The 24,746-nt window shown below is 39.6% G+C and overlaps 1 protein-coding gene across 17 annotated transcripts in view; it reads right to left on the reverse strand.

The window, feature by feature from the left end:
• DTNB (dystrobrevin beta) overlaps positions 1 to 24,746 on the reverse strand; it is a 244,793-nt gene that overhangs the window by 59,176 nt on the left and 160,871 nt on the right. For 16 of the 17 annotated variants that reach the window (XM_035700347.2, XM_049095322.1, XM_035700350.2 and 13 more), the window contains exon 10: positions 17,943 to 18,020. The exons of the other annotated variant lie outside the window; for it this stretch is intronic. In XM_035700347.2, the coding sequence (XP_035556240.1) occupies positions 17,943 to 18,020 (78 nt within the window). The remainder of the gene's footprint in view (positions 1 to 17,942; positions 18,021 to 24,746) is intronic. 17 annotated transcript variants of the gene reach the window in all.

Here is a 24,746-nt window from a genome sequence, read left to right on the forward strand (position 1 = left end):
ACCCTCTAATGCTTTTATAGCTTTTGTCTACATGTAAAGAATTTTCAGTGTTACCTCGTGATACCAGTTAAACCCCTTTTTTTCTAATAAGGATACTACATTTGGCATCTTTCTATTTTCTCCCATAAAACTGAAACTTGTCAGAATTGTTTCTCATTGTAAAACAACACTGTATACATTCTGAGTGAGGCTTTTATAGACATTCAGAAGGTCCTTAAGCACATGAGTTTAAAAGATTTTTCTACTCCAGAAATGCTAAAACATGCACAAAATGGAGAGTAAACAAATGACAACTTTTTATGTATCCATCACCAAACTTCAACAAAAATCAACATTTTCTAACTTACTGATCTATTCTTCCTTCCCTCAACATTTTGTCTAGAAAGGGGTGGCTGAAGCAAAGCCCAACTTTTTAAACATACTTTATTTATTTGAGAGAGAGAGAGTGGAAAAAGAGCATGAGCAGGGCAGGGGGCACAGAGAGAGGGAGAAGCAGGCTCTCCACAGAGCAGGGAGCCCAACACAGGGTTGGATCCCAGTACCCCAGGATCATAACCTGAGCAGAAGACAGACCATTCACCGACTGAGCCACCCAGGCACCCCAAGTTCCAGACAGTTTATTATTTCATTTGGAAATACTTAATGTACACAACCACAACACCATCATCACACCTAATACAATTTAACAAGAAAATTTTAACTCAGTCCATCTGAAAATTTTCCCAAATCTTAAAAAAATATACATTTACATTTAGAATCAAGATTCCAACAAGGTCCACACACCTTGCATTTCGTTGATATGTTTCAGTTTTTAATTGATAACAGTTCTTCCTTTTCCTTGTTTCATGTCAGTTATTTGTGAAGAAAGCATGTTATCTGGTAGCATACCCTACATTCTGGATTTGACTGATTGTTTCCTTGGTGCCATTTAATTTGTTTCTCTATCCCCTGTGGCTAGATCTGGGTATTTGATTAAAGTTTTTGCTTTTGTTTCATTTTTGAGAAGGGGCTAGAATCTGTTCTAAGTAATATGGTGCACTTATAAATCAAATAGGGAGCACATAATGGAATATAAATATTAATCAGTGGATGCAGATGTTATTGGTTACATCTCTCCATTATAAAGTCCCTCAGCAATTTCTCACTTAATAGTTTTAGCATTTACTAATGATTCTTGCCTAGATTCACTATTTCTTGTGGGGTTGCAAAGGTCCAGTTTCAATTTTATCATCTTTTCTGTATTCATTAGTTTGCTCTATTTGTTCATCCTGAAATACTAATCATTCAGAAAAGGTAAAACAAATGGTTGGCATTTCTTACTATTTAACAAATTTCAGAACAATGAACGAGTGCCCTAGCAACCTCCAATGGTTACCAAGGAGTTTTCTTTTTTAGTATTATTATGAACTCATAGATTTTTATGTGTCTGATTGCTTCAATCCATTACAATCATCTTTTTGATGCTCAAATTGTCCTATCTTTGGCCAGTGGGAGCCCCTGTAAGTAGACTCCTGTGTTAATCTAATATATCTATCAGATGTCATTAGCTTTCTTGCTTGGCACAGTAAGATGCGCCAGTCTCAACTTCTGCATGTCCTGCCCCACACTTGGGCAACTATTCCTATTCAACTATTCCTTCAAGGATTGCAGGTTCCCTTTATGAGGAAAGAGTATGTAGAGATCATAGTTAGGGTACTGCTGCTCTCTTTCCTGGACAATCCCTGCTTCTAGACCTTTTCAGTGGATAAAGCTAGGAAATCTATATATTTTAGAAGGAATAAAAACAGGTTCTCTTACTACTTTCAAATGCCATTCAATTTCCTGCTAGCATGCATTATCTTAATGAAAAATAACTTCAAAATCTTATTTCCCCATCCCCCATATATAACATCTTTTTTCCTCCACCTGCTTTTAATATTTTGTCACTGTTTTTCAGCAATTTGTTTTTTTTTTAATTTTTTTATTTATTTATGATAGTCACAGAGAGAGAGAGAGAGAGAGAGAGAGAGAGGCAGAGACTCAGGCAGAGGGAGAAGCAGGCTCCATGCACTGGGAGCCCGATGTGGGATTCGATCCGGGGTCTCCAGGATCGCGCCCTGGGCCAAAGGCAGGCGCCAAACCGCTGCGCCACCCAGGGATCCCTTTTCAGCAATTTGATTGTGATGTGCCTTGGTATGGTTTTCTCTGTTTATCCTGGTGATAGCTTGTTGAGCTTGTTGTTATCTATGGGTTTATAGTTTTCATCAAATTTGTAAAAATTTACTTGGAAATCTGGTAAAAAATATTTCCTGAAATAATTTTTCTCTTCTCCCTCTGTTAGGCTGCTTACATTCTCCCATAGATTTTGGAGGCTCTGTTCATTTTTCAGCATTGCATTTTGGATAATTTGTATTGCTATGTCTTTAAGTTCAGTGGATTTTTTCTTCTGTAATTTCTGTTAAGTCCATCTACTGAATTTTTCATTTTAGGTATTATCTTTTTCAACTCCCGAAGTTCTATTTTTTAATTTAAAAACTCTGTCATTGGGCAGCCCGGGTGGGTCAGCAGTTTAGCGCCGCCTTCAGCCCAGGGTGTGACCCTGGAGACCCAGGATTAAGTCCCACATCGGGCCCCCTGCATGGAGCCTGCTTCTCCGTCTGCCTGTGTTTCTGCCTCTCTCTCTCTGTGTGTGTCTCTCATGAATATATAAATAAAATCTTAAAAAAAAATAAAAAATAAAACTCTGTCATTGAAGTAGAATATATATGCAGAAGCTTTCAATTATGTTTATGTTTGCTTCTTTTTGATTTCCATTTTTTCTCCTCATTATGTATATTTTCCTTTACATTTTCTGTATCTGTTGTGGCTGTTTTAAAGCCTATCTCCATTCATTGCATCATACCTGTTATTTCTGGCTCTATTTATATTGACTAATTTTATTCTGGTATCAGACCAAACTTTCCTATTTCCTATATCCTCTAAATTTTTATTGGATGATGGAAATTGTAAGGATTATGTTGTCAGATGTTTGGATTTTGTCATCTTCTCTTATAAAGAATCTGGTAGTCAGTTAACTTAGTTGTGGACACATTGGTCCTTTTGAGGTCTGTGTTACAGTTTCATTAGCACAGATCTAAGTCACTTTCAGCTAGGGCTATTTTCACCCTACTCCTAAGGTGTGGCCTTTCTGAAGTCTTTATTGAATGCTCCCCAGTGTTTGATAATGTCTCTAACTCTAGTTGGGGGGTTATTCTGTATGTTAGTAAATTGAACAGCAATAAAAAATAAATTAAAAAAAAAAAAAACTCTAGTTGGCTGGAACCCAAACAACAGGCTGAGCTTGAGTAGCTGTTCCACTTTCAAAGCCCTAGGACTTGTTCTTTCCTCGGTAGTTTTTCTGTGGTGGTCTGGTGAAATCTTTCCATGCAAATGTAGCTTTGTTTTTAGCCAAAGACTTAAGGGACCTATATGCAGGTTTATGGAGCTCCTTCTTGGTATGCTTCCTCCCCTCTGGTATTCCTCTTGGCAAATTCCAGCCTCCCCAAACTCCAATCTCTCTTCTTATTCTCAGCAAATAAGGCTTGCACTGCTGGTCTCCAGCTCTGGACTTGGGTAAATGCCTCCCAGTAGAAAGCCTGGGCAATCATAGGGCTCTCCTCATTTATTTCCTTTCCCTCAGAGAACAGTCCTGCCCTACTTACTATCTAATTTCTGAAAACAGTTGGTTTAATCAGAATAGTTTTCTAGAAGTTTATAGTGGGAGAACTAATCTGACACCAGTTACTTCACCATGACCAGCATGGAAGTTCTCTCTGTAGTAACTTTTTTTTTTAAGATTTTATTTTGAAAGAGAGAGCAAGAGAGAGAGCAAGCAAGAATAGGGGAGGTGCAGAGGGAGAGGGACAAGCAGACTTGGTGCTCAGTGGGAGCAGGGAACAGGGATGGGGAGAGTGTTTGATCTCATGACCCCGAGATCATGACCTGAGCCAAAATCAAGAGTTGGCTGCTTTAACCAACTGAGCCACTCAGGTGCCCCTGCAGTAACTCATTTTTATCATACTTTTGCAAAGTATTAGTATACTTCAAACTAGAAATTAAAACAAAATAAAACTGCTTCTTGTAAGACAGACTGAAAAGTTGCAATGTTATAGAAGGCCATCTTAAGGGCTTCAACTTTTACTGTGATATGAGAAGTTATTGGTAGGTTTTGAGCAGAGGCAGAGTATGCCCTAACTTATATTCTTTTTTTTTTTTTCCTAACTTATATTCTAATAAGAGTATCTGCTCTTTGAAAGATGAAGTGTCAGAGTGAGGAAGAAGCAGCTAGTGATAAGCCTCCTGCAACTTTCCAGATGAGAGACGAGTGGCTAGGAGAATAGTAGTAGCTGTCGAAGTGGTAAGAAATGGCAAGATCCTGGACAGATTTTGACAGTGTTTTTGGATAAAGCCGATCTAATTATTTGACACCTTAGATGGGAGAAACATCAGGAGTTTTGACTGAGCCACTATAGGAATGAGATTGTATTAACTGAGATGAGGAAGATTGAGAGAGAGGCAAGTTTGGTAGGGGGAGACACAGGACTCAGTTTTGGAACATGCTAATTGTGAGATTTGTATTAGACACCTAGGAGAAGGTATTGACTCGTGAGAAGATCTACGAGGTCAGAGCTCAGCAAAAAGGTCTGGGCCAGAAAAAGAAGTGTGGAAGTCACCGGCATGTAGACAGTATTAAAAGCCGTGAGTTCAGTTGCCATCACCTACAGGGAGGACAAACAGAAAAGGGAAGTAGTCCCTCTGGCATACCAACATTTAGAAAATTCAAGGAGGTATGGAAAAACCAGCTAAGGGGGCCCCAAAGAAAGAGAAGTACTGGAAGAGCAGGATACCTGGAGGCAAGTCCAGAAAGTATCTCAAGTAGAAGGGAGTAATCATTGGCTACTGATGGATCAAGTCAGATTAAATCCTGAAAATTCATCATTGGATTTAACATTGAGGAAGTCACTGGTCTCTTTGACAGAACAGGTTTTGGCAGTGAGCAGGAAGTGAAAATCTGACCAGGGGATGTTCCAAAGGGAATGAATGGCAGGAAAGAAACTGGAAGCATTAACTATAGAAGCAACAGTCCATTAAACTTCATTTTAACTTTCTATGAAGACTGCTATTCAGAGGTAGTGTCATTTTCCAGATAACTCGGGATCTAAACCAAAATAAAAAGCATTATCAGTAGCTGTCTATAGTAAATAAGGGTCCATGAATTTTCTGACAATCCTGTGTTGGGGTGTGGGTGTTATGTTAGATATATATGTAATATACATACTCATATTCAAAGGTTCTTTTCTAGATTTGAATTTAAATGCTTTCCTTTTGATACAATATAAATTTCTATATAAATAGAAATAGGTTTTGAATCTATTTGTAATAGAACTTACAAATAGGTTTTGCTTTAGAAATCTGTTTTTTTGGTGCACCTAGGTGGCTCAGTGAGTTGAGTGTCTGCCTTTGGCTCAAGTCATGATCCTAGGACCCTGGGATTGAGCCTCACATTGGGCTTCCTGCTTGATGGGGAGCTTGCTTCTCTCTCTGCCTCTTTAGTTCCCCCTGATTGTGCTCTCTGTTAAATAATACATTAAAAAAAAAAAAAAGAGGGATCCCTGGGTGGCGCAGTGGTTTGGCGCCTGCCTTTGGCCCAGGGCGCGATCCTGGAGACCCGGGATCGAGTCCCACATCGGGCTCCCTGCATGGAGTCTGCTTCTCCCTCCGCCTGTGTCTCTGCCTCTCTCTCTCTCTGTAACTATCATAAATAAATAAATTTAAAAAAAAATTAAAAAAAGAAATCTGTTTTTCTAAAGCAAAGTCAGTAGTTTGGAATAGTTTGGAATCACATATAAGTAATAAATATAAAATAATAATAATAGTTCTAAGCTGACAAATGTCAATTTAATCGATAAAAGTAGGTGATTTTCATGGCTGAATATATAATAGTTGTAGCACTTCTGGTGGAAATTGGGCATTTGAGTCAATGTCTAGAGCACCTACAAGGTGTCAGGCACTGTGCCAGGAGACGAGTACACCACTCAAGCAGAGCCCAGACACAGCTGCCGCTCTCTTGGTGCTCACCATGTGGTAGAAAAAGAGATGATCAAACAAATAAATGTAAAATGGCAAATGTAGAAAATGTTACGATGGGAGGGACACTGTCCTTTAAGAAGACATACCAGGAGACGCCTGGCTGTCTCAGTCGGCAGACCAAGTGACTCCTGATCTCAAGATCATGAGTTCAAGCCCAGCGTTACGTGTAGAGATTACTTAAGAAGAGAAAGAAAAGAAGACATAATAGTAGAATTTTATCCAATTAGGGAGATCAGTAAAAGGAAGGGTGAGTAGCATAAACCAGAGTTAAAAGAAGAGTGACTACGATATGAACACATTCCTTTCGGGGAAATGAGGAGCATTTTCTCCCTTGTAAGGCACCCTCCCAGCTCTACGCATTTGAAACCAGCTTCCAGGTGCTCCTGATGCACACTCCAGTGTGAGACCCACTCTCCAAAAGAAAGGGGGCTTCCTAGTCTAGGGGAGAATGTCTCATGGCTTCAGGAGAAGCTCTATCGGCAGCAAGAGACCTTTGACAGAAGAGACACCTCTGTGGGGACAGGAAACAAGGGGAAGGGATGTGAGTAGAGACAGAGGGGATGAAAGGTCAGCTGTCGTGTGGACAAAGTCAGAAGCAGAGGCTGTGTCTGGAGTGGCAGTTTGTAGTCCCAGGAACCTGATTCATTACTAGGCAGGAGGCAGGAGAGCATGGGCTTTGGAGGGAGGCAATCTTGGGTGTAATCCACATGCATCTGCTTGCTGTGTGAGCCTGGACATTAATCTCTCTGCTTTAGTCCCCTCATCTGTAAAATAATAAGAATATAAAATCTACATGAAGTTAATACTTCATGTATTACTTACTTCAGAGACTATAGGAAGGATTAAAGAAGATAATGTAGTAGTCATTATCAACAAAGCGCCTGTGACCCTATCAGAGAATTTCACATATGCTCTTTTGCTTATTCTCAGGATAATCTTACCAAAAAGGTATTACTGTAATCCTCACAACTTTGCATCTCCAGCCCTGCCCTCTCCCTGGAGCTCCAGGATTGTATATTTGAGGACCAATTCAGCATCTCCCCATGGCTGCCTAAGAGGCATCCCAAACTTAACATGTTCAAACTAGAATCCCTGACTCCCTCCAACCACTTCCTCACCTGCTGCACCCCCCAATGACCAGTTTAAGTGAAGAGCATCACCACTCACCCAACCATCAAGCTCAAGCCCCCAATGCTGCCATCCTTTCTCATCTGGAAAGTCTTGCAAGTGCCACTTGGACCACCCAATAGCCCTTGCTTGCTTTCTTCTTCTGCTCTTGCCCACCACAGTTAATTCTCCACACTGCAGTGAGTGATATTTTAGTAGTAAATCAATCTGGGGGGTGATGAAAATGTTCTAAAATTGATTGTGGTGATGGCTACACAACTCTGTGAATACACCAAAAACCACTGAATCATACATTTTAAGTGGATGGGTCGTATGGTGAATGAATTATAACTCAGTAATCTACTGAAGAAATAAATCAATTTTGAAATCACTATCCATGCTACCAGGGGTAAGCAAATAGGTACATGGATGGCAGGTGATAAGAGTCAGGTTTCTCATACTTACAGAGGAAAGTGACACATAACCAGGGGTGCAGGCAGCTAGAGAGTGAACAATGCAGTGCTGGAGTAGAACCAGATACTTCAATATAACTCATGTCCCTTATTTCTCTGCTCTGAATGGAATAAGAAGGCAATGCTATGGGCAGCCCTGGTGGCGCAGCGGTTTATAGCGCTGCAGCCTGGGGCGTGATCCTGGAGACCCTGGATCGAGTCCCATGTCAGGCTCTGCATGGTGCCTGCTTCTCCCTCTGCCTGTGTCTCTGCCTCTCTCTCTGTGTGTGTCTCTATGAATAAATAAATAAAATCTTTTTTTTTTTTTTTTTAAAAAAAAGAAGGCAATGCTGTAAGATGCCATGTGCTTGAAGTAACTGAAGAAGAAAATCTTTTTCCTAACAGAGGAAGACTGATTAAGGGGCAAGCAATAGCAAGATTTGGAGAAAAGTAAGTTTCTGGATAAAGCCTGTTGAGTCCTCACCTTCAATGAGCTTATAGTCTATCTAGAAAGGCATCTAACAAACAGGTAGTTACAATACACTGATATATACAGATGATGCTATGGATTACAGAGGAAGAACACTTAATCTAGTTTTAAGTATCAGGGAAGGCTGCCTGGAGGAGTTGAAGCTAAGTTAAGAAGGAAGAATTAGATGACAGAGAGGGGAATAAAGGGAAAAAGGGTAGGCAGGCACTAAAGGCAGAAGCAGCATATGCAGAAATCTGCTTAGAGAGCTGTTAGGGATCTGAGTAATTCTCCGTGTAGAAGCCAATAAAAAGAGTGAAATAAGGCAGGGCTGAGGAGGCTAACAAGGCTTCGAATAGCTTCATAAGCCACACTGAAGAATATGGGCCTAATCCTGTAGAACTCTGTTGCCACTAACCACATTAAATTCAAATTAATTCAAATTAAATAAAATTAAAATTTCACTTCCTCTGTCACACTTTTCACATTTCAAGTGCTCAACAGCCTCACACGGCTAGTGGCTACCATATTGGTCTCCATGGTATTGGACAATGCTGTAGAATGAAAGAGCCATTGGAAAATTTTGATCAGAAGAGTAATTTCATTAGATTTGCATTTCAGAAAAAGCCCTCTGTTTTTTGGGGGTGAGGTGGGAAGTAGACTGGAGATTTCCTAATTAGATCCACAGAATAATTAACATTTTTTTTTTACCACAACACTGATTTGTTCTATTCATCTTATTTTTTATTTTTAAAAAAAGATTTTATTTATATATTCATGACAGACACACAGAGAGAAGCAGAGACATAGAGGGAGAGGCAGGTTCTTTGCAGGGAACCCAATGTGGGACTTGATCCCAGGACCGGGATCACACCCTGAGCCACCCAGGCATCCCAGCACTGATTTGTTTTACATATCTGCTTTACTACAGTAAGTTGAAATATTTTAATAGTTTGACATTAAGAGGAATGAAAAACATTGGTTAAACTGGATCACCATAGGAGTTTCAGCATTGCTATGGTATTTCTGTGATTTGTGCAAGCCCTTGGCACATCACTACAAAGCAGCATGCTGCACTGAGTCAGCTTCTAAGGAGGACATGTGGTCAAGAGGTATTTAAGTTAATAGCCTCCAAAGCAGATATGAAAAATGGGTCAAATTGTGTGTGGGTGGGGTGGGGTGGGTGTATTTAGGTTCTACCGGTTGTTTGTTGGATCTGAGTACCTGCCTGCTCTTTGCTAGTGTGAATCTGAGGTAACTGAAAGAGTCAGGATGACAAGAATTCATGCTAAGGTCTGGTTCCTCTGTGTCCCTCAGGCACTTCTACCTTAACATAATCTTGCTATCTTCTTGCCCAAATCTTCCTCCTGTGTTTCAACTACAAATATCTTAACTTAAGCCAGAAAGGAACCTGGAGGAGAATCATCCATCTCCTTCCTTGACCCCCACATCCCAAATCCATAAAGCCTGTCTTCACTCTCAGGATCTCTCAGGCATCTCAATCTGCACATGGCAACACTGAACTCATGGTTTCTCTCCCCAGACCTGTTCCTTCTTCCCCTTTGTTTTGCTGACAGTTCATAATGGATGTAATTCTTGTTCACATTGAGAACCGCTAGCCTCAGTTTAGTGAGAGGAGGAAACTATTGGTTACTATGCTTCTGTAAGCTTCAATTTTTCAAACTTAAGCTTTAAAGTATGGACTTAGAAATACTCAAGCTTTTTGTTTGTACTAACTTGAGTTAGAATTGCTGAAGGGTTTACCTTAAATGCTTGAATGGAAATGGAATTTAATCCCAGCCCAGAAGCAGCTGAAACCTGGCTGTTTGCCTGGGCCATCAGATGGACTTTGGAAATCTGCCAACACTGAGGAACCTGCAGCCCCATAAGATTATGTGTTAATTTTCAATTACTCTGCTTTTCTGTCTTTCAAAAATAGATTGGAGAAAAAGGTAATTCTTCTGTTGTCTTGGAGAGATCCTCATGAAGAATTCATGCAAGCTAGTTGTTTCATGATCATGCTTAAGTCCTCATTAATTCTTGCTTTTCAACTAAACTCTTCTTTAATTAATTACTTTTTTCATTTAAATTTTTTTTTAAGTAGGCTCCATGTTCAGCATGGAGCCCAATGCAGAGCTTGAACTCATGACCCCTGAGATCAAGACCCAAGCTGAGATCAAGAGTCAGACGCAAAACCAACTGAGCCACCCTGGTGCCCCATCAACCAAACTCTTCTTATTCTCATTTCACGGGAGGGAAGAAGATCAATAGCCTGAGTCCAGAAATGGAGAGTTTCTGGCTTAACTAATTTAGTTTGCCTCCTTTTTAAATTGTGCCAATACCTCTGCTGTCTTCAGTCTAAAACACAACAGATCGTAGCATTTGTCATTCTGTAGATACCAAGAAAAAATCTTTATATTGGTGCCCACTCAGAAAGCCATTTTAATACTATTATAGTGCAACTCATCTCTATGTTTTCAGCTCAGAAATAATATTTATACTATGGTCTCTTCTGGACTTTAAAAATGTTTTCCCAGGGCACCTGGATGGCTCAGTCAGTTAAGCATCTGGCTCTTCATTTTGGCTCAGGTCACAATCTCAGGGCAGTGAGATCAAGCCCCATATCAGGCATGGGGCCTGCTTGGGATTCTCTCTCCCTGCGCTTCTCTCCCTCCTGTCCCCTAAAATGCCTTTTCCTTCTTGTATGTGTTAAAGTTAAAAACTCTTGACTGATAAAATCTTGCCTCTACTTAAGATTCCTAGCAATTGGTGACAACTTAAAATTAATGGCTCTAATATTTACCTGTTAGCACCCAAAGACAGTGTTATATCCCAACACAATAAATCTTTATAAACTGAACAGAATAGAAAGCATTATTTAACTCTTGAGAGAAATAAAAATTAGGTGGTAGGGCGAAAAAGGACCTCCTAACAATCTATGCTACTGGAGGGGTGATATATTTACGAATGCAATTTTTTTCAGAAATCACCCAAAAAGAAGTCTATAGCTATGTGTTTCCTCAGCACCCTATGTTCTCCAAAGACAGCAGACCCCCTTCTTTGGAGAACTGACCCCTACCCATTCAACCATGTAATTCTAGATGGGGCCCCAAACAGATAACCCATGGATGGGTAACATGATCCAAGATGGACCAAAAAGAACTTTCATTGGGAGTTTTCAAGTTGGAACAAAGAGAAGGTCAATCACTATAGGGTAGTAAGGTTATGAAGTATAAACATACAGGTCTCAGGGATATATCCCCTCCCATGCTGAAAGGTAGCTATGTTAGGGAAGAAGCAGTTAACACACACCAGAGATGAGCAAGGAGCATTAGGGTAGCCAAGGGGAGGCAAGGAAACACCTAAGTGAGTGAGAGCTCCCTTGGCTGGCTCTGGTCCTTCCTGAGGCCCAGCCAAATACCACTATGCTCTTCCCAGTTTGGCTACAAAAACAAAAAACCTTCAGGGGCGCCTCGGGTGGCACAGTCAGTTGAGTGTCTGACTCTTGGCTTTGGCTCAGGTTGTGATCTCAGGGTCCTGAGCACCACGTTGGGCTTTGTGCTCAGTGCAAAGCTGGCTTCTCTCCTTCTCTCTCTTCCTCTGCCCCTCCCCTGCTCACATGTGCATGAACTCTTTCCCTCTATTAAGAAAAAAAACAAAAAACAAAAAAACCTCCTTATTTTCCTGAAGCTAATTCAAACTGAGCTTCTGTCACTTACAGCCGAGGTTTCTGACTAAAATAGAAATACTAGAAGTGGGGAGTAACACTGAGTGGAACTAGCTGAGTCAAGTTGAGGTGTGGATGGTAGCAAAAGTGTCTCCATCCGAGGGAGGGAATACTTCAATCTTTGCTACACGGCTGCTGAGAAAAGCAACTGGTTAAACTATAACCTCTAGGATCCTGGGACTGAGATCTTCTGCTCCTTATGGCCAGAGTTCCAAGCACCTTGAGAGGAATAACAGGATGGAGCAGTGATTTCTTCAAGTCTTCAGAATGATGTGGGAAGGAAGGGAGCTGGGTTGTCTCTGCCCACCAAGGGTGAGATAATTAAGACAATTAGGGTCTTATGGGGGTTGTATTGTTCCAGAAAATCCAAACATAAACCTCAACTCTTTGGCAGAGTGGGGTAGGGGCAGTTACCCAGTTGTGTAGACGTTCTGTGGTTCTAAGTACCTCCTGTATAGACTTCCAGCCGGTCATTCTGCCCTCTCACTCCTGGGGAGGGCTTTCTTCTGGGCTCCTCTCACTATCAGCTGAGGCTTTGGTCTTCTCCAGTCTGCAAAATCAGTTTTCCATTCACCAATCTGCTTCTGCTCCCAAATTCTCGTTGCTATTGTCTCATCTTCCATTTTTCTTTCTTCTTGTGGGTTTTTACTCAAAATAATCTCTTGGCTATCATTTTGGTGGTGTTTCAAAAGGAAATATGGGCAAATGTGGCTTGATATGCCATGTTTTCTATCACTTCCATTTCTCCACTATTCAAATTATCCTACTTTTCAACCTTCACCTTGTATAGTGGGTGCACAGTGCTCATAACTTATTATTTGCTTCAGTTCAGGATGGGTGAATTAGTCACAAAAAGACATACGGAGAGCTGACCTGGATGAATGGACATAGCCTAAGTATCCAGGGCCCAGGGCTATCACAGGAGGTAGACAGACTTCTGGGAGAGGGGTGCATGAATTTGCAGTTGTATGTGGAATGCTGCATTCCAGGAAAACCCTGGAAATGGTATGAGACAGTGTGTGTGTATGTACACACTTTTGCACACTTTGGGGTACTGGGTAGCAAAACTGGTCTGCCAACAACTTCTGTTATTTGTCTTTCCCATGGCCTCTCTCTTCTGTTCAGTATAACCTTTCTGGGGGGAAATGCTCCTGTTTTAATGATGTAGGTATAATGGGTGTGGTCTATCACATACAATCCAATGGCCAGTAAAACAATCCAGGACAGTAAGACTCTTTCCTTGGAGTTCTCTAATCTGAGGTAGGAAAGGCACAACCTCTTGAGTGATGATTCTGTGGCTATACATCTGAAGCCACTGGCAGTATGGAGGAGTAGGTGTTCCACAGCTGCAGGGAATGAAGACAGCATTCTAGAGTAATCAGGAGATGAAGAAGCCACAGATGGGCATCCTGGCAGCGTTTCAGTGCTTTTATGATCCAGGGACACTTCTGTTCTTTGCTTCCTGCTTTTGTCTTTGTCTTTGTCAGTTTCTCCCTTTTTTCCCTTTTTTTTTTTTTAACTATAATAACAACATGTAACATGAGATCAATCCTCTTAACAAATTTTTAAGTGTACAGTATGGTATTAATTATGAACACATGTTATAGAACAGATCAGTAAAACTTTTTTAAAAAATATTTTATTTATTTATTTATTCATGAGAGACACAGAGAGAGAAAGAGAGAGAGAGGCAGAGACATAGGCAGAGGGAGAAGCAGGCTCCTCGCAGGGAGCCCAATGCAGGACTCGATCCCAGACCAGGATCACGCCCTGAGTGGCAGGCAGACACTCTACCACTGAGCCACTCAGGAGTCCCATAAAAGCTTTTCATCTTGCTTAGTGGGGTTTGTGCTTCTTGAAGTTAAATTTTAATACCTGAAGCTAAAAAGAGTTGATATGTCATAGTTCTATGAAACACCCACAGAATTGTGCAAGTTCAAATATTCATAAATAAAGCTAAGGCTTTAGAAGACATTAAAAAATAAAAAATATTGACATCATTTTCCATACTGCTCTGAAAGTACATTATGACTCAGAACACTACAATAGTCCAGAGAATAATATCACTGTTTACATTCTGGACTCTGTGGAAAAAGAGGAACTGAAGCAAGCCTCAGAGGAAATAGGTAGAAGGGGAGGATTTTAAGCCTCTGTTTTAAAGTTTTGAAAGTTTTTTGTTGTTTGTTTCTAAGTGTATTGTTCTGGTTCTTTTAAAAGAAAGCACATTTCCAGAAACTATTTAGACCAAAGCAAAAATGAAATTTCTTTTCAATTATAGCAATTTCAACATAGGCATGCTAGAAAAATATTGTGTACAGCAAACCCCTGCAGTGGACCCTCTAGGAACATAATTCATGTTATCTCAAAGGAGAGACAGAAGCTTTGCAACTGATAAGGTTTTCTTCTTTAAAAAGTAACTGTTGGGGACAACTGGGTGGCTCAATGGTTGAGCATCTGCCTTTGGTTCAGGTCATGATCCCAGGGTCCTGGGATCGAGTCCCTTATCAGGCTCCCTGAAAGGAGCCTGCTTCTCTCTCTGCCTGTGTCTCTGCCTCTCTCTGTGTGTCTCTCATGAATAAATAAATAATATTTGAAAAAAAAAAACGTAACTGTTGGGGTGCCTGGGTGACTCAGTTGGTTAAGCATGTGACTCTTGATTTTGGCTCAGGTCTTGATCTCAGGGTGGAGGGATCACACACTGGACTCTGTGCTCAGGAATGAGACTGCTTGAGGATTCTTTCTCTCTCCCTCTCCCTTTGTCCCTCACTCCATCATGTGCACGTGTCCTCTCTCTGTCTTAAATAAATTTTTAAAAAATAAATGAATAAAAATAAAAAGTAACTCACATTTGCGACAATCTTCTATTTGGACTAACAGTATTTTTGACCCTTGTAGCTATTGCTGTTTTTATATGCACTGCCTATTGAAAAGGTAGAAACTGTAGCTCTTAAATTTTTTCTGCATTTTTATTACTGTGTATGTTCTTGTCTGATTTAGTGATTTATGTCTTACTCTGAGTTCTAAAGGAAACCTCTTATTTCTGGAGAGTAGCTTTAATTCCCTTGAGGGTTCTCTGCCCCAGTAGAGGAGGTCCTGTGACTGGGCTGTGGCGCTGGGTTCCTAGTTTTCATTAGACTCTAGAGACACAGGCCTGACAATATCCAGAGGAGGAAAGAAAAACTGATGAGTTCTTAAGAGAATAAATAGAATTCTAGATGGATATTTATACTGGTTTGGTAAAATGGGCCATGAAGAGCCAGATCTATGAATTACGCAATTAATGTCCACATGTTACATCATAATCTCATCCAGAATATAAATGAAGTCTCCTAAATTCTAAGGACTAGATCCTTAGGATGGGAGCATCTTGTTCCTATATGGCTTCTACTCAAGCAACTGATTTTCTTGATAAATGACAGTGCTCGTTCTTCTTTCTTGGCCTGCTAAGGGCTCAGGCTGCCTTTGCTCTGCTGCTCAATCCCCATGCAGTCTGTGATAACCACCTTGAGGACTGACCAAGTCTGCTAAACTTAGTTGGGCTTGAAAGAGGTACTAGAGGGCAGCCTGGGTGGCTCAGTGGTTTAGTGCCACCTTCAGCCCAAGGCCTGATCCTGGAGACTCGGATCGAATCCCACATCAGGAGCCTGCTTCTCCCTCTGCCTGTGTCTCTGCCTCTCTCTCTCTCTGTGTCTCTCTCATGGATAAATAAATAAAAATCTTTAAAAAAAGGGTGGCCCCGGTGGCGCAGCAGCTTAGCGCCGGCTGCAGCCTGAGGTGTGATCCTGGAGACCCGGGATCGAGTCCCATGTCAAGCTCCCTGCATGGAGTCTGCTTCTCCCTCTGCCTGTGTCTCTGCCTCTCTTTCTCTCTGTGTCTCTCATGAATAAATAAATAAAATCTTTAAAAAAAAATCTTAAAAAAAAAGGGATACTAGAGAAAATGTTGACTTCAAAATAAAGTCTTAATCCAGGCTATTGAATACCATCCGAAATAACTTTCAAAAATGGTAGAGATTTTGTGACTGACAATTGCCACTGGCCACTTGATCCTAAACCTTGGGCTGAATACTGGATCATCCAGCATAAAGGCTGGCCTTCCACAGGAGCAATTATTATTGGTCCCAAGTCCCCTCTTTCAGTCTTCTCAAGAAATAAAATATTGTCTAGAAAGAGGTATCCCCTCTAACAGCCTCTGGTAGGAACATTCAGCTGTGGTCACCAAATGTCTGGTGCCTTAGTCACCAGGCACTTAGGGCCCTCAGGGACTCAACTGACTCGAATGACAAAACTAGTAAATGAAGGGAACAACTCAGATGAAGTGAAACCCTAATAGATGGCATTGCTAACACTAACCTACCACCAGCAAGCTGACTTGTTTCCATAATCCACCTTAGCTTCCTGGTTTTGAAATGGAAACATCCCTGAGTTGCTATTTAGATTCTGGGTCTGGATTTGAATGCTATGGGTGTTTTAACATAAAAAACTAAGGACTAAGGCCAGCAAGAGTTGTTGTCATACCTAGGTAGGTGGGAGAGGTTGCATTGTTCTGTATCTTTCCAGAAGCTCTCCATTCTTCCTTGAAAGGGTATTGTAAATTACTTTTCTTACCTACCTGCTCTCTCACTAGGTTACTTCCTAAATAATGAAAACAGTATCTTAAATTCTCACATTACTGCACAAAGTAGACACTATTATTGTAGCCATTCTATAAATTAAAAAAATGAAGGTGCAAATTTTGTTTAAGGTCACATGAGTGCCAGGATTCAAATGCAGATGGTCTGGCTCAAGCCTATGTTCTAGTCAATAATATCACCCAACTCTGCCCCAAAAGAAGCAGTGTGACTGTTCCCTACTGGTCATATCTCAGGAAGGCTATGGGCAAGCACTCTTACCTGGTCAGTCTTGAGACTCTTAGTGCGTAGCACTGTATCATCAGGTCATTCTGACTGATTTAAGTCCCTAACTCCTCTATTTCAGGGTAGCCAGTGTACTTCTTAGCTTCCTTCCAAAGCTCTCTCCCAAATGTACTTGAATGGTAAGAATCACCTGGAATACTTATTGTTAGAGGTGTAGCTTCTCAGGATCTCAGGAGTCACTGGGTCTGATGTGGTCCCAGAAAACTGTATTTTTAACAACTGACCTAGGTGATTCTTCTGGTCTTCCCATCAGTCAAGTTTGGGAAACAGTGCTCCAGGAGTTTTAGCCACTGGGAGCAAATACAGTTGATCTTAAGTATTATATATGTTAAGTCAAAGTATCACTAAGCAGAGGACATTTCTATAACTGAATTAATCCAATGCAATCAGTACATATGGCACGAAGTAGTTTTCTTCAGCAAGAACTTGGGGAGTCCACTGAAATGTCTTCGTTGTTTTGTTTTGTTTCTTTTTGGGTGATGACTGTTAGAAAGAATTCTTTAATGGCTGTGCCCTTGAGGGAGTTTCTGCAATGCTTTGATTATGGGACAGCTTAAATCAAACAGAAAGTAAGCCATTTTATAGAGTTCTTTTAAGTCCTGCCTAAGAGAATTTAGGAGAAGGGTAAATTAAATAAAGAAAAGAAAGGAGTACACCATTCTAGTTCCTTGTAGAACCCTAAAGGAAACTACTTGTATAACTAAGAGAGAGACTTAGGCTTTCCAGTTAAATGTTCATGAATCATATACAGAATGATTTAAGAGACTATCAGGGATTAATTCAATTTACACAGTCTCATCAGGAAGCAGAAACAATCTTTGACATTTACAAAAAACAAAAATGCAAAATTGTTGAAATTTGTGGTCATCAAAATATTGTTTAATGTTAAAAAAAAATCTCTCAAGTGCCTAATCTGCTTTGACACTATATCCAACTGCCTGTCACAAATGAAGAGTTTCCACCCCAGGCATCACTCACAAGCAGACTCCTTTGGTTGCTATATTTATGAGTTAGTAGGAAAAAAAGGAAGAAAAAAATTAGAAAATAATACTAAAAGACAGTTAAAGGAGGAGAAAGTAAGCCCATCCTTTCTGTCCCATGAAATGCTCTGCTTCCCAGGCCAGGACAACTCTGAGCAGTGACTGAGGCAGGAACCCTACATACCTCTTGGTGGGGGTGGGCACTCCAGAGGACATGTGGCTCACCATGGTGTCATTCATATTAGCCAGAGGGCGAGGCGGACTGAAAGGAAATACATTTACATTATATTAATAATTACCAACATGACCAAGGGAAACAAATGAAAGAGTGATAAGAGCAAAGGAACCAACTATCATTCCTCCTGATAAGCACAGTGGGAGCCACGGGAAGGAGGGGTGGGAATCGATATGCACAGCCCAAGCAAACTCCACCAGATGGGTTCTCTAGTTCAAAGCCAATGGACCACAACGCTATGCTGTACCAGGAGGAGAGACCAGTGAAACACACACACACACACACACACACACACACACACACACACATACACACACACACAGGACAGGGATATAACTCTGCTGGCTTTTGTTTCATAGTTCAGTATACAAGCCTGAATTGCTACTTAACATGCAGTTTCTCTGCATTTTAGGTGTTTCCAGGGTTATGAGGTGTTTGATGTTTGTGATATATTATACAGATCACAACAGCAATGTGTATGTTTTTCCTGATTTTGTTAGAGTTCACTGTCTTCCCTTGGATTTAATTTCCACACTTTATACCAAAACAGACTGTAAAATGTTAAATTCTCTTATTAGTCCTTTACTAGAATCTTAACAATTTAACCCATACCTCATATTTATCCTCTAATTAGAACGCTTTCTTTTATAACCTAATCCAAATTTACATTTGAAGGTAAGTGTATTTAATAGCTGGTCTTTAGAGCTGATATTCCGGAGTCAAGGTCAGTTGCTCTCACTTGGAGAGTCTTAAATGAATGAATCCAAACTTACCAAAAGGAATCTATGATTTTGCCTTTCAGCCATCTTCAGCTTCTCTCCCTCCCTACTAAGTTAGCTACAAAGGGTTTCTGTCTTGCATTTGGAGCCACATGACTATTGCTAAATATTACTCCTGGGAAAACTCTCACTTCCTCTCCTGAATTGAAAGTACTTTTCGGAGAAATATGTCCATCAAAGCCGAAAAGTGAAGCAGAAAAGTCCTTCTCTCATATTTAGGTGCTTGGGAACTAGCTCCTGGTTTCTCCTTATAGTTAAGTGCTGACTTAATTATGTAAAGTGTTTTTGTAGAGGTTATACTTAGCAAGTCTTGGTGAATATTAAGGGACGAGAGCCTTTGCTGTTTTGCAGGTTTTATAGGACACTCAAAAAGAGAATCAAGGGAAAATGTTCAGGTAAAGCCAACCTATCTAAAGGAAAGGTTAAGAGGGATGAATCAATCTACCTGTACCTGTGTACCTACCTACTTACCTATCTAGCTCTATAACTGTCTATATATACTCCTCCCCCCCTTTTTTTAAACCCAATTTCATTTCTGGGTAGGGAAATATATGATTTTCCATTTAATGGAGAGGATGAAAGATGGAAAGTAATTTACAGGGAACAGATTTAGGTCTCTTGATTTTTATGCTATAGCACTATGCTTATTTTACACATTCCTCCCTGTATGTGACAAGTCACAAAGTAAGACATTCAAAACTGAAATATGCCTTTCTAGGCTAGAATTTAATTCCACATAATTTATCTTCCTACCTATCTTCCAGGCTGATATCCAATATTGCTCCCAAACTTTTAAGCCTATTAATGCTGGTGGCTGTGCTGAGTTATAATCAATCAATCAATTGTTTTGGACTAATAATAAAAATAAACTTAGAAATTAACTTAATTTTAGTCCTAAATTTATATTTTTGCCTCTAGTCCTTTTAAATCAATTGTCCAAATGGAACAAGGAGACAATTCCTATTAGAGAAACAAATCCAACATCACAGCTTTACATGCTTGAGGGCACCAGAAACATTTTACTCCTGAAAATAGAATGGGCTTTGCCTCTTTAATATATTATTATTCGTAACCCATTTCCCAAATAAGATAAGGACACACTCAGGTTGCTTTCAGAACTAATGCAGTTACCTAGTATTTTTCAATATTCAAGATACCACTACATTCAATTTCCTGTCTGATACTCTTAGAGGAAAAAAATGACAATAGAAAAAAAAGTTTTAAATATTTCTTACACATGGATCCATGTGATAAAATTTCATGATTTGTAGTATTTTGTTTAGTCTGATGCCACAAAAGTCATTAATCATATCTATCTCTTGGCAGATATCATGCTCAATTATTATCTTAGAGCACACATATCAAAGCCTCTTCTCTAATATTCAGAACCAGATAGTAATGATTACATTGTAAGTTGGTGGCTAATCATAATTACCCCCAAAGTTCTTGGTCTTTGTGAACCTCAAGCACATTTTGCTAGAGTAATAGGTGCTGTGGGTTTGCAGTCCAAGATGAAAGAGGCATTTGAAAGCATAAAGGGGGTCTTTACTATAGGATCTACCACTAGACCCACAGTTCAGTGTGAAAGCCAACAATTTAGATGTGGTCTTGGAAGATGTAATACAACATGAATGGCTTCTGGCTTAAGAAAATTTTTTTGTAGTTCCCTTAAGATGGCAGAAAAGAATGCCTCCAGGTGTGAAACAGACATTTTGTGAAATGGACATCTGTACCCATTACAGAAACTTAAAAGGAGAATCAATGCAAGTCACCAGATGAGTTTTGTTGGTCTTCTTTAACATTCAAAATGTGTTGAATACCTTGAGCACATTACTAGATTTTCTACACCTTCCTCTGGTGTAGAAGCAAGGTATCTTTAGACTCTAATGAGTTCTGTGATACCCAAATGACCACCAACCATCACCTGGTACAAAATAGGGAGGTTCCTTCTTTGTTCATAAGACATGCCAATTTTTTGATGAGAAGATAAAAGCAGATGGATGATAAGAGATAGAAGTCATGTGCTAGGTAGAAGAGGTGGGTATAAAAAGAAGACTTGGAGAGAATTTTTAGGATCTTAATCAAAAGGAAAGAAGCATTCTTACTGGGTGTCTACTTATAAAAGCTAAGTAAGACTATCTTCACCTCAATAACCTAATCATATATTGATGAAGACAGATATGTAAACAAATTATGCAAAGTAATGAGAGCAGCACAACACACACCAAGTGTTGAGGAGTCTAATGAAGAGCAATTATTCCTGCCTAGAAGAAGTAGGGGCAAGAGCAGTCAGGGTGAAGTATCATTGATGAAAGAGATTCCCAGCTACAGAAAAAAAAGTTACAGGCACCCCAGATGGATTTAGTGATATGGAAAAAGGGATTGAAACCCAAAAGTACGTGGCATATTTGGGTCTTAGTTGGCTGGACTCAAAGGCACTTAAAGGGGAGTAGCTGGAAATGCCTCTGGAAAAGTAGATTAGGGCCAGGAAGTGAATGAAACCTGTTTTATCACAAGCTAAGAAGTTTGGACTTTCTACCAGAGGCAGTAGGGGAAGCATGGAACACTTTTAAGTCAAAGGATGATGTACTTATAATTGGGCTTTGAAAAGAAAACACAAGAAGCGTGTAAATCACTGTTTTTTAATCAAAGAAATCATCTCAGAAAACCAGGTACCTAAGCTCTACTCTTACATTTAGTGAACCTGAATCCTGATGGGGAAAGAGGGCTTTTTCTAATGCTTACTCCATTTAAAAATCATTTATGGGGCAGCCCTGGTGGCTCAGCGGTTTGGCCGCCTTCAGCCCGGGACGTGATCCTGGTGTCCTGGGATCGAGTCCCATGTTGGGCTCCCTGCATGGAGCCTGCTTCTCCCTCTGCCTGTGTCTCTGCCTCTCTCTGTCTCTAATAAATAAACAAAATCTTAAAAAAAAATAAAAATCATTTATATAGAATGGATTGAGAAGAAGGATAGAATGGAAGCTAGGAGACCAATGAAGAAGTTACAACAATTGTCCAGGGATTACAAGGGTGGACAGTGAGAAAGAGAGAAAAGGAAAAATACTGGCAGGTAAAAGAGATAAGGTACAGAGACCAAGTCAGTGTGTAATTAGTGGGTCAAGAATAACTACTGGTGCCTAATGATATTGAAATCCAATCTAGGAAACACAAGAGGAGGAAACAGGATTTGGTGTTAGGTAGACAGAATGAGTAGGGAGGATTTCAGTTTTGAAATTGCTGATTTGAAGTGGCATGGATAAGTACAGATAAGTGATATCTATATAGCAGCTGGGGAAATAGGAGAATAGGAACCCAGGTGTTATCTCAAGTTTGAAAATAATTGAGTGTCATCATTTAAATTGTAGCTGTTCATTTGAGTATTCTGATCACTATAAAGGTGTATTTTTATTTACTGTTTTTAAATAGATCATGGTAGGTTTGAGGAAATATACAGTAAGAGGGTGGCTTAGATAATAGGTAAAGAGCTTGCAGTTACTGGTCAGATACACCTCTTATCATAAAGTAAAAATTTCACTTACTGGTACAAGTAATTTTCACATTACTTCTCTTATGACTAGACTATCATTCTGGCAAATGCTCTGGAATGCAGGCTACCTTGAAATTAAAATTGCTACAGAATCTTCCTTAAGGTTTTGAAAGCTAGGAACTGATGAGTGACTCATCATGCATTTTAAAATCTTGTAGGACAGGGATCCCTGGGTGGCTCAGCGGTTGAGCACCTGCCTTTGGCCCAGGGTGTGATCCTGGAGTCCCAGGATCAAGTCCCACATTGGGCTCCCTGCATGGAGCCTGCTTCTCTCCCTCAGCCTCTCTGCTTCTCTCTCTCTCTCTATCTCTCATGAATAAATAAATAAAATTTTAAAAAATATTGTAGGACAAATGATATACAGCTATTTATATTCCTTTTTTCATTTATCAACTATTCTCTACAAAGTGAGAGGTATAGTGCTAGCTGCTGGGGATAAAAATGAAAAAAATAAAAACTTAAGTCCTATGAGAATGGAAAATTATTTACAATAAAAATAATTTACAGAAAAAAATAATTACAATATAATGCAATAAATATTTAATAGAAATAAGAAAAACTGCAACATGCCGTGGGAAAGTACTGAGATCACCTTACCACATAAAGAAAAATGTATTTCCAGCTAAATGTAAATGTTAAATTATATAGATTAGAAAAAGATGTGTATGGGTCTTTGGATAGAGAGGACTTGCTAAGCCCAAAAGCAATGGAAAAATTAGGAAGGAAAAGAACAATTAATTTGAATTTTAAAAATCAGAAAAGAAAAACAAATTTAGAATACTATTTCAATAAATATGACAGAGGAAGAATTAATAGCCTTAATATATAAGGGATTCACACAAATTTTTAATAAACTTATTTAGGTTTCAATTTAATAAGGGGCAAAGTGAAAAATACACCTTTAAAAAGAAATGTAAATAACAAAAATGTTTTATTTTTAATTTTTAGTTTTTTTAAAAGAGTTTATTTATTTTGAGAGAAAGAGACCACTTGTGAGTGAGCACATGAGGCGGGGGAGGGGCATAAAGGAGGGAGAAGCAATCTGGTGGCTGAGCAGGGAGCTGGATGCACGCTGGGCTAGATTCTGGGACCCCAGGATCAGACCTGAGCTGCAGACAGCCGCTGAACCAACTGAGCCACCCAGGCATCCCATAAAAATGTTTTAATTATAAAAAAAAGAATTGTTAAAATCACAGATAATTTTACCTACTAAAAATAGTAATGATGTCTTTTTAAAAGGTAATCCTTAAGGCTGGAGAGGATTTTCTGACATAGGCCTTTAATTTACCACTAAGCCAGAGTGAAAGTATAAAGTTAAGCAAAATTTCTAGAGGGCAATTTGGCTACACATCCATCAAAGATCTTTAACGATGTTCTTTTTTTTTTTTTAAGATTTTATTTATTTATTCATGAGAGACACAGAGAGAGAGACAGAGAGACAGAGAGGCTGAGACACAGACAGATGAAGCAGCAGGCTCTATGCAGGGAGCCCAATGTGGGACTCGATCCGGGGTCTCCAGGATCATGCCCTGCGCTGAAGGCAGGCGCTAAACCGCGGAGCCACCCAGGGATCCTCCATGATGTTCATTTTGACTCAGCAATTCCCTTTCTAACAATCTATATTCCAAGGAATTAATCAGAAATGCAAAGATAAGTTTGCATTTTAAAACATTTATGGAAAATAAAATTAAAAAATAAAATATTTATGGAAATATTATTTCCATATTGTTATTATTAAATAAGATAATTCTGGAAGAAACTTAAATGTTCAAATATGAGGGAAAGGAAAAGTAAACCCTAGTATATTCATAATTATAGGATATTATGCTGTCATTAAAGTATAATACTTATGAAGATTTTCCAAGTGCTTAGCACTTAAAAGGTTAAAAAAGAACTACAATAATAACTAATAATTGTGACAACTGGATGGCTCAGTGGTTGAATGTCTGCCTTTGGCTCACAGGATCCAGGATTGAGTCCTGCATCGGGTTCCCTGAGGGGAGCCTGCTTCTCCCTCTGCCTATGTCTCTGCCTCTCTCTCTGTGTCTGTCATGAATAAATAAATAAAATCTTAAAAAAAAAAAACAGTGTCTGATAGGTATGCATCAAACATTCAATAATTGTTAGTTATTATTTTTTTATTTTATTTATTTTTTAAAGATTTATTTATTTATTCATGACAGAGAGAGAGAGAGAGAGAGAGAGGCAGAGACATAGGCAGAGGGAGAAGCAGACTCCCCTCAGGGAGCCCGATGTGGAACTCGAGCCCTGAACCCCAGGATCATGTTCTGAGCCTAAAGCAGAGCTAAACTGCTGAGCCATCCAGGCATCCCAGACACCGTGTTTAAAGCTTTAAGTATGTTATTTATTTTATCAGCACAGTAACCCTGTAAAATAAGATAAAATTATACATACACATAGCATGGT

The sequence above is a fragment of the Canis lupus genome, chromosome 17 (assembly GCF_003254725.2).
Source record: "Canis lupus dingo isolate Sandy chromosome 17, ASM325472v2, whole genome shotgun sequence".
Classification (NCBI taxonomy): Eukaryota; Metazoa; Chordata; class Mammalia; order Carnivora; family Canidae; genus Canis; species Canis lupus.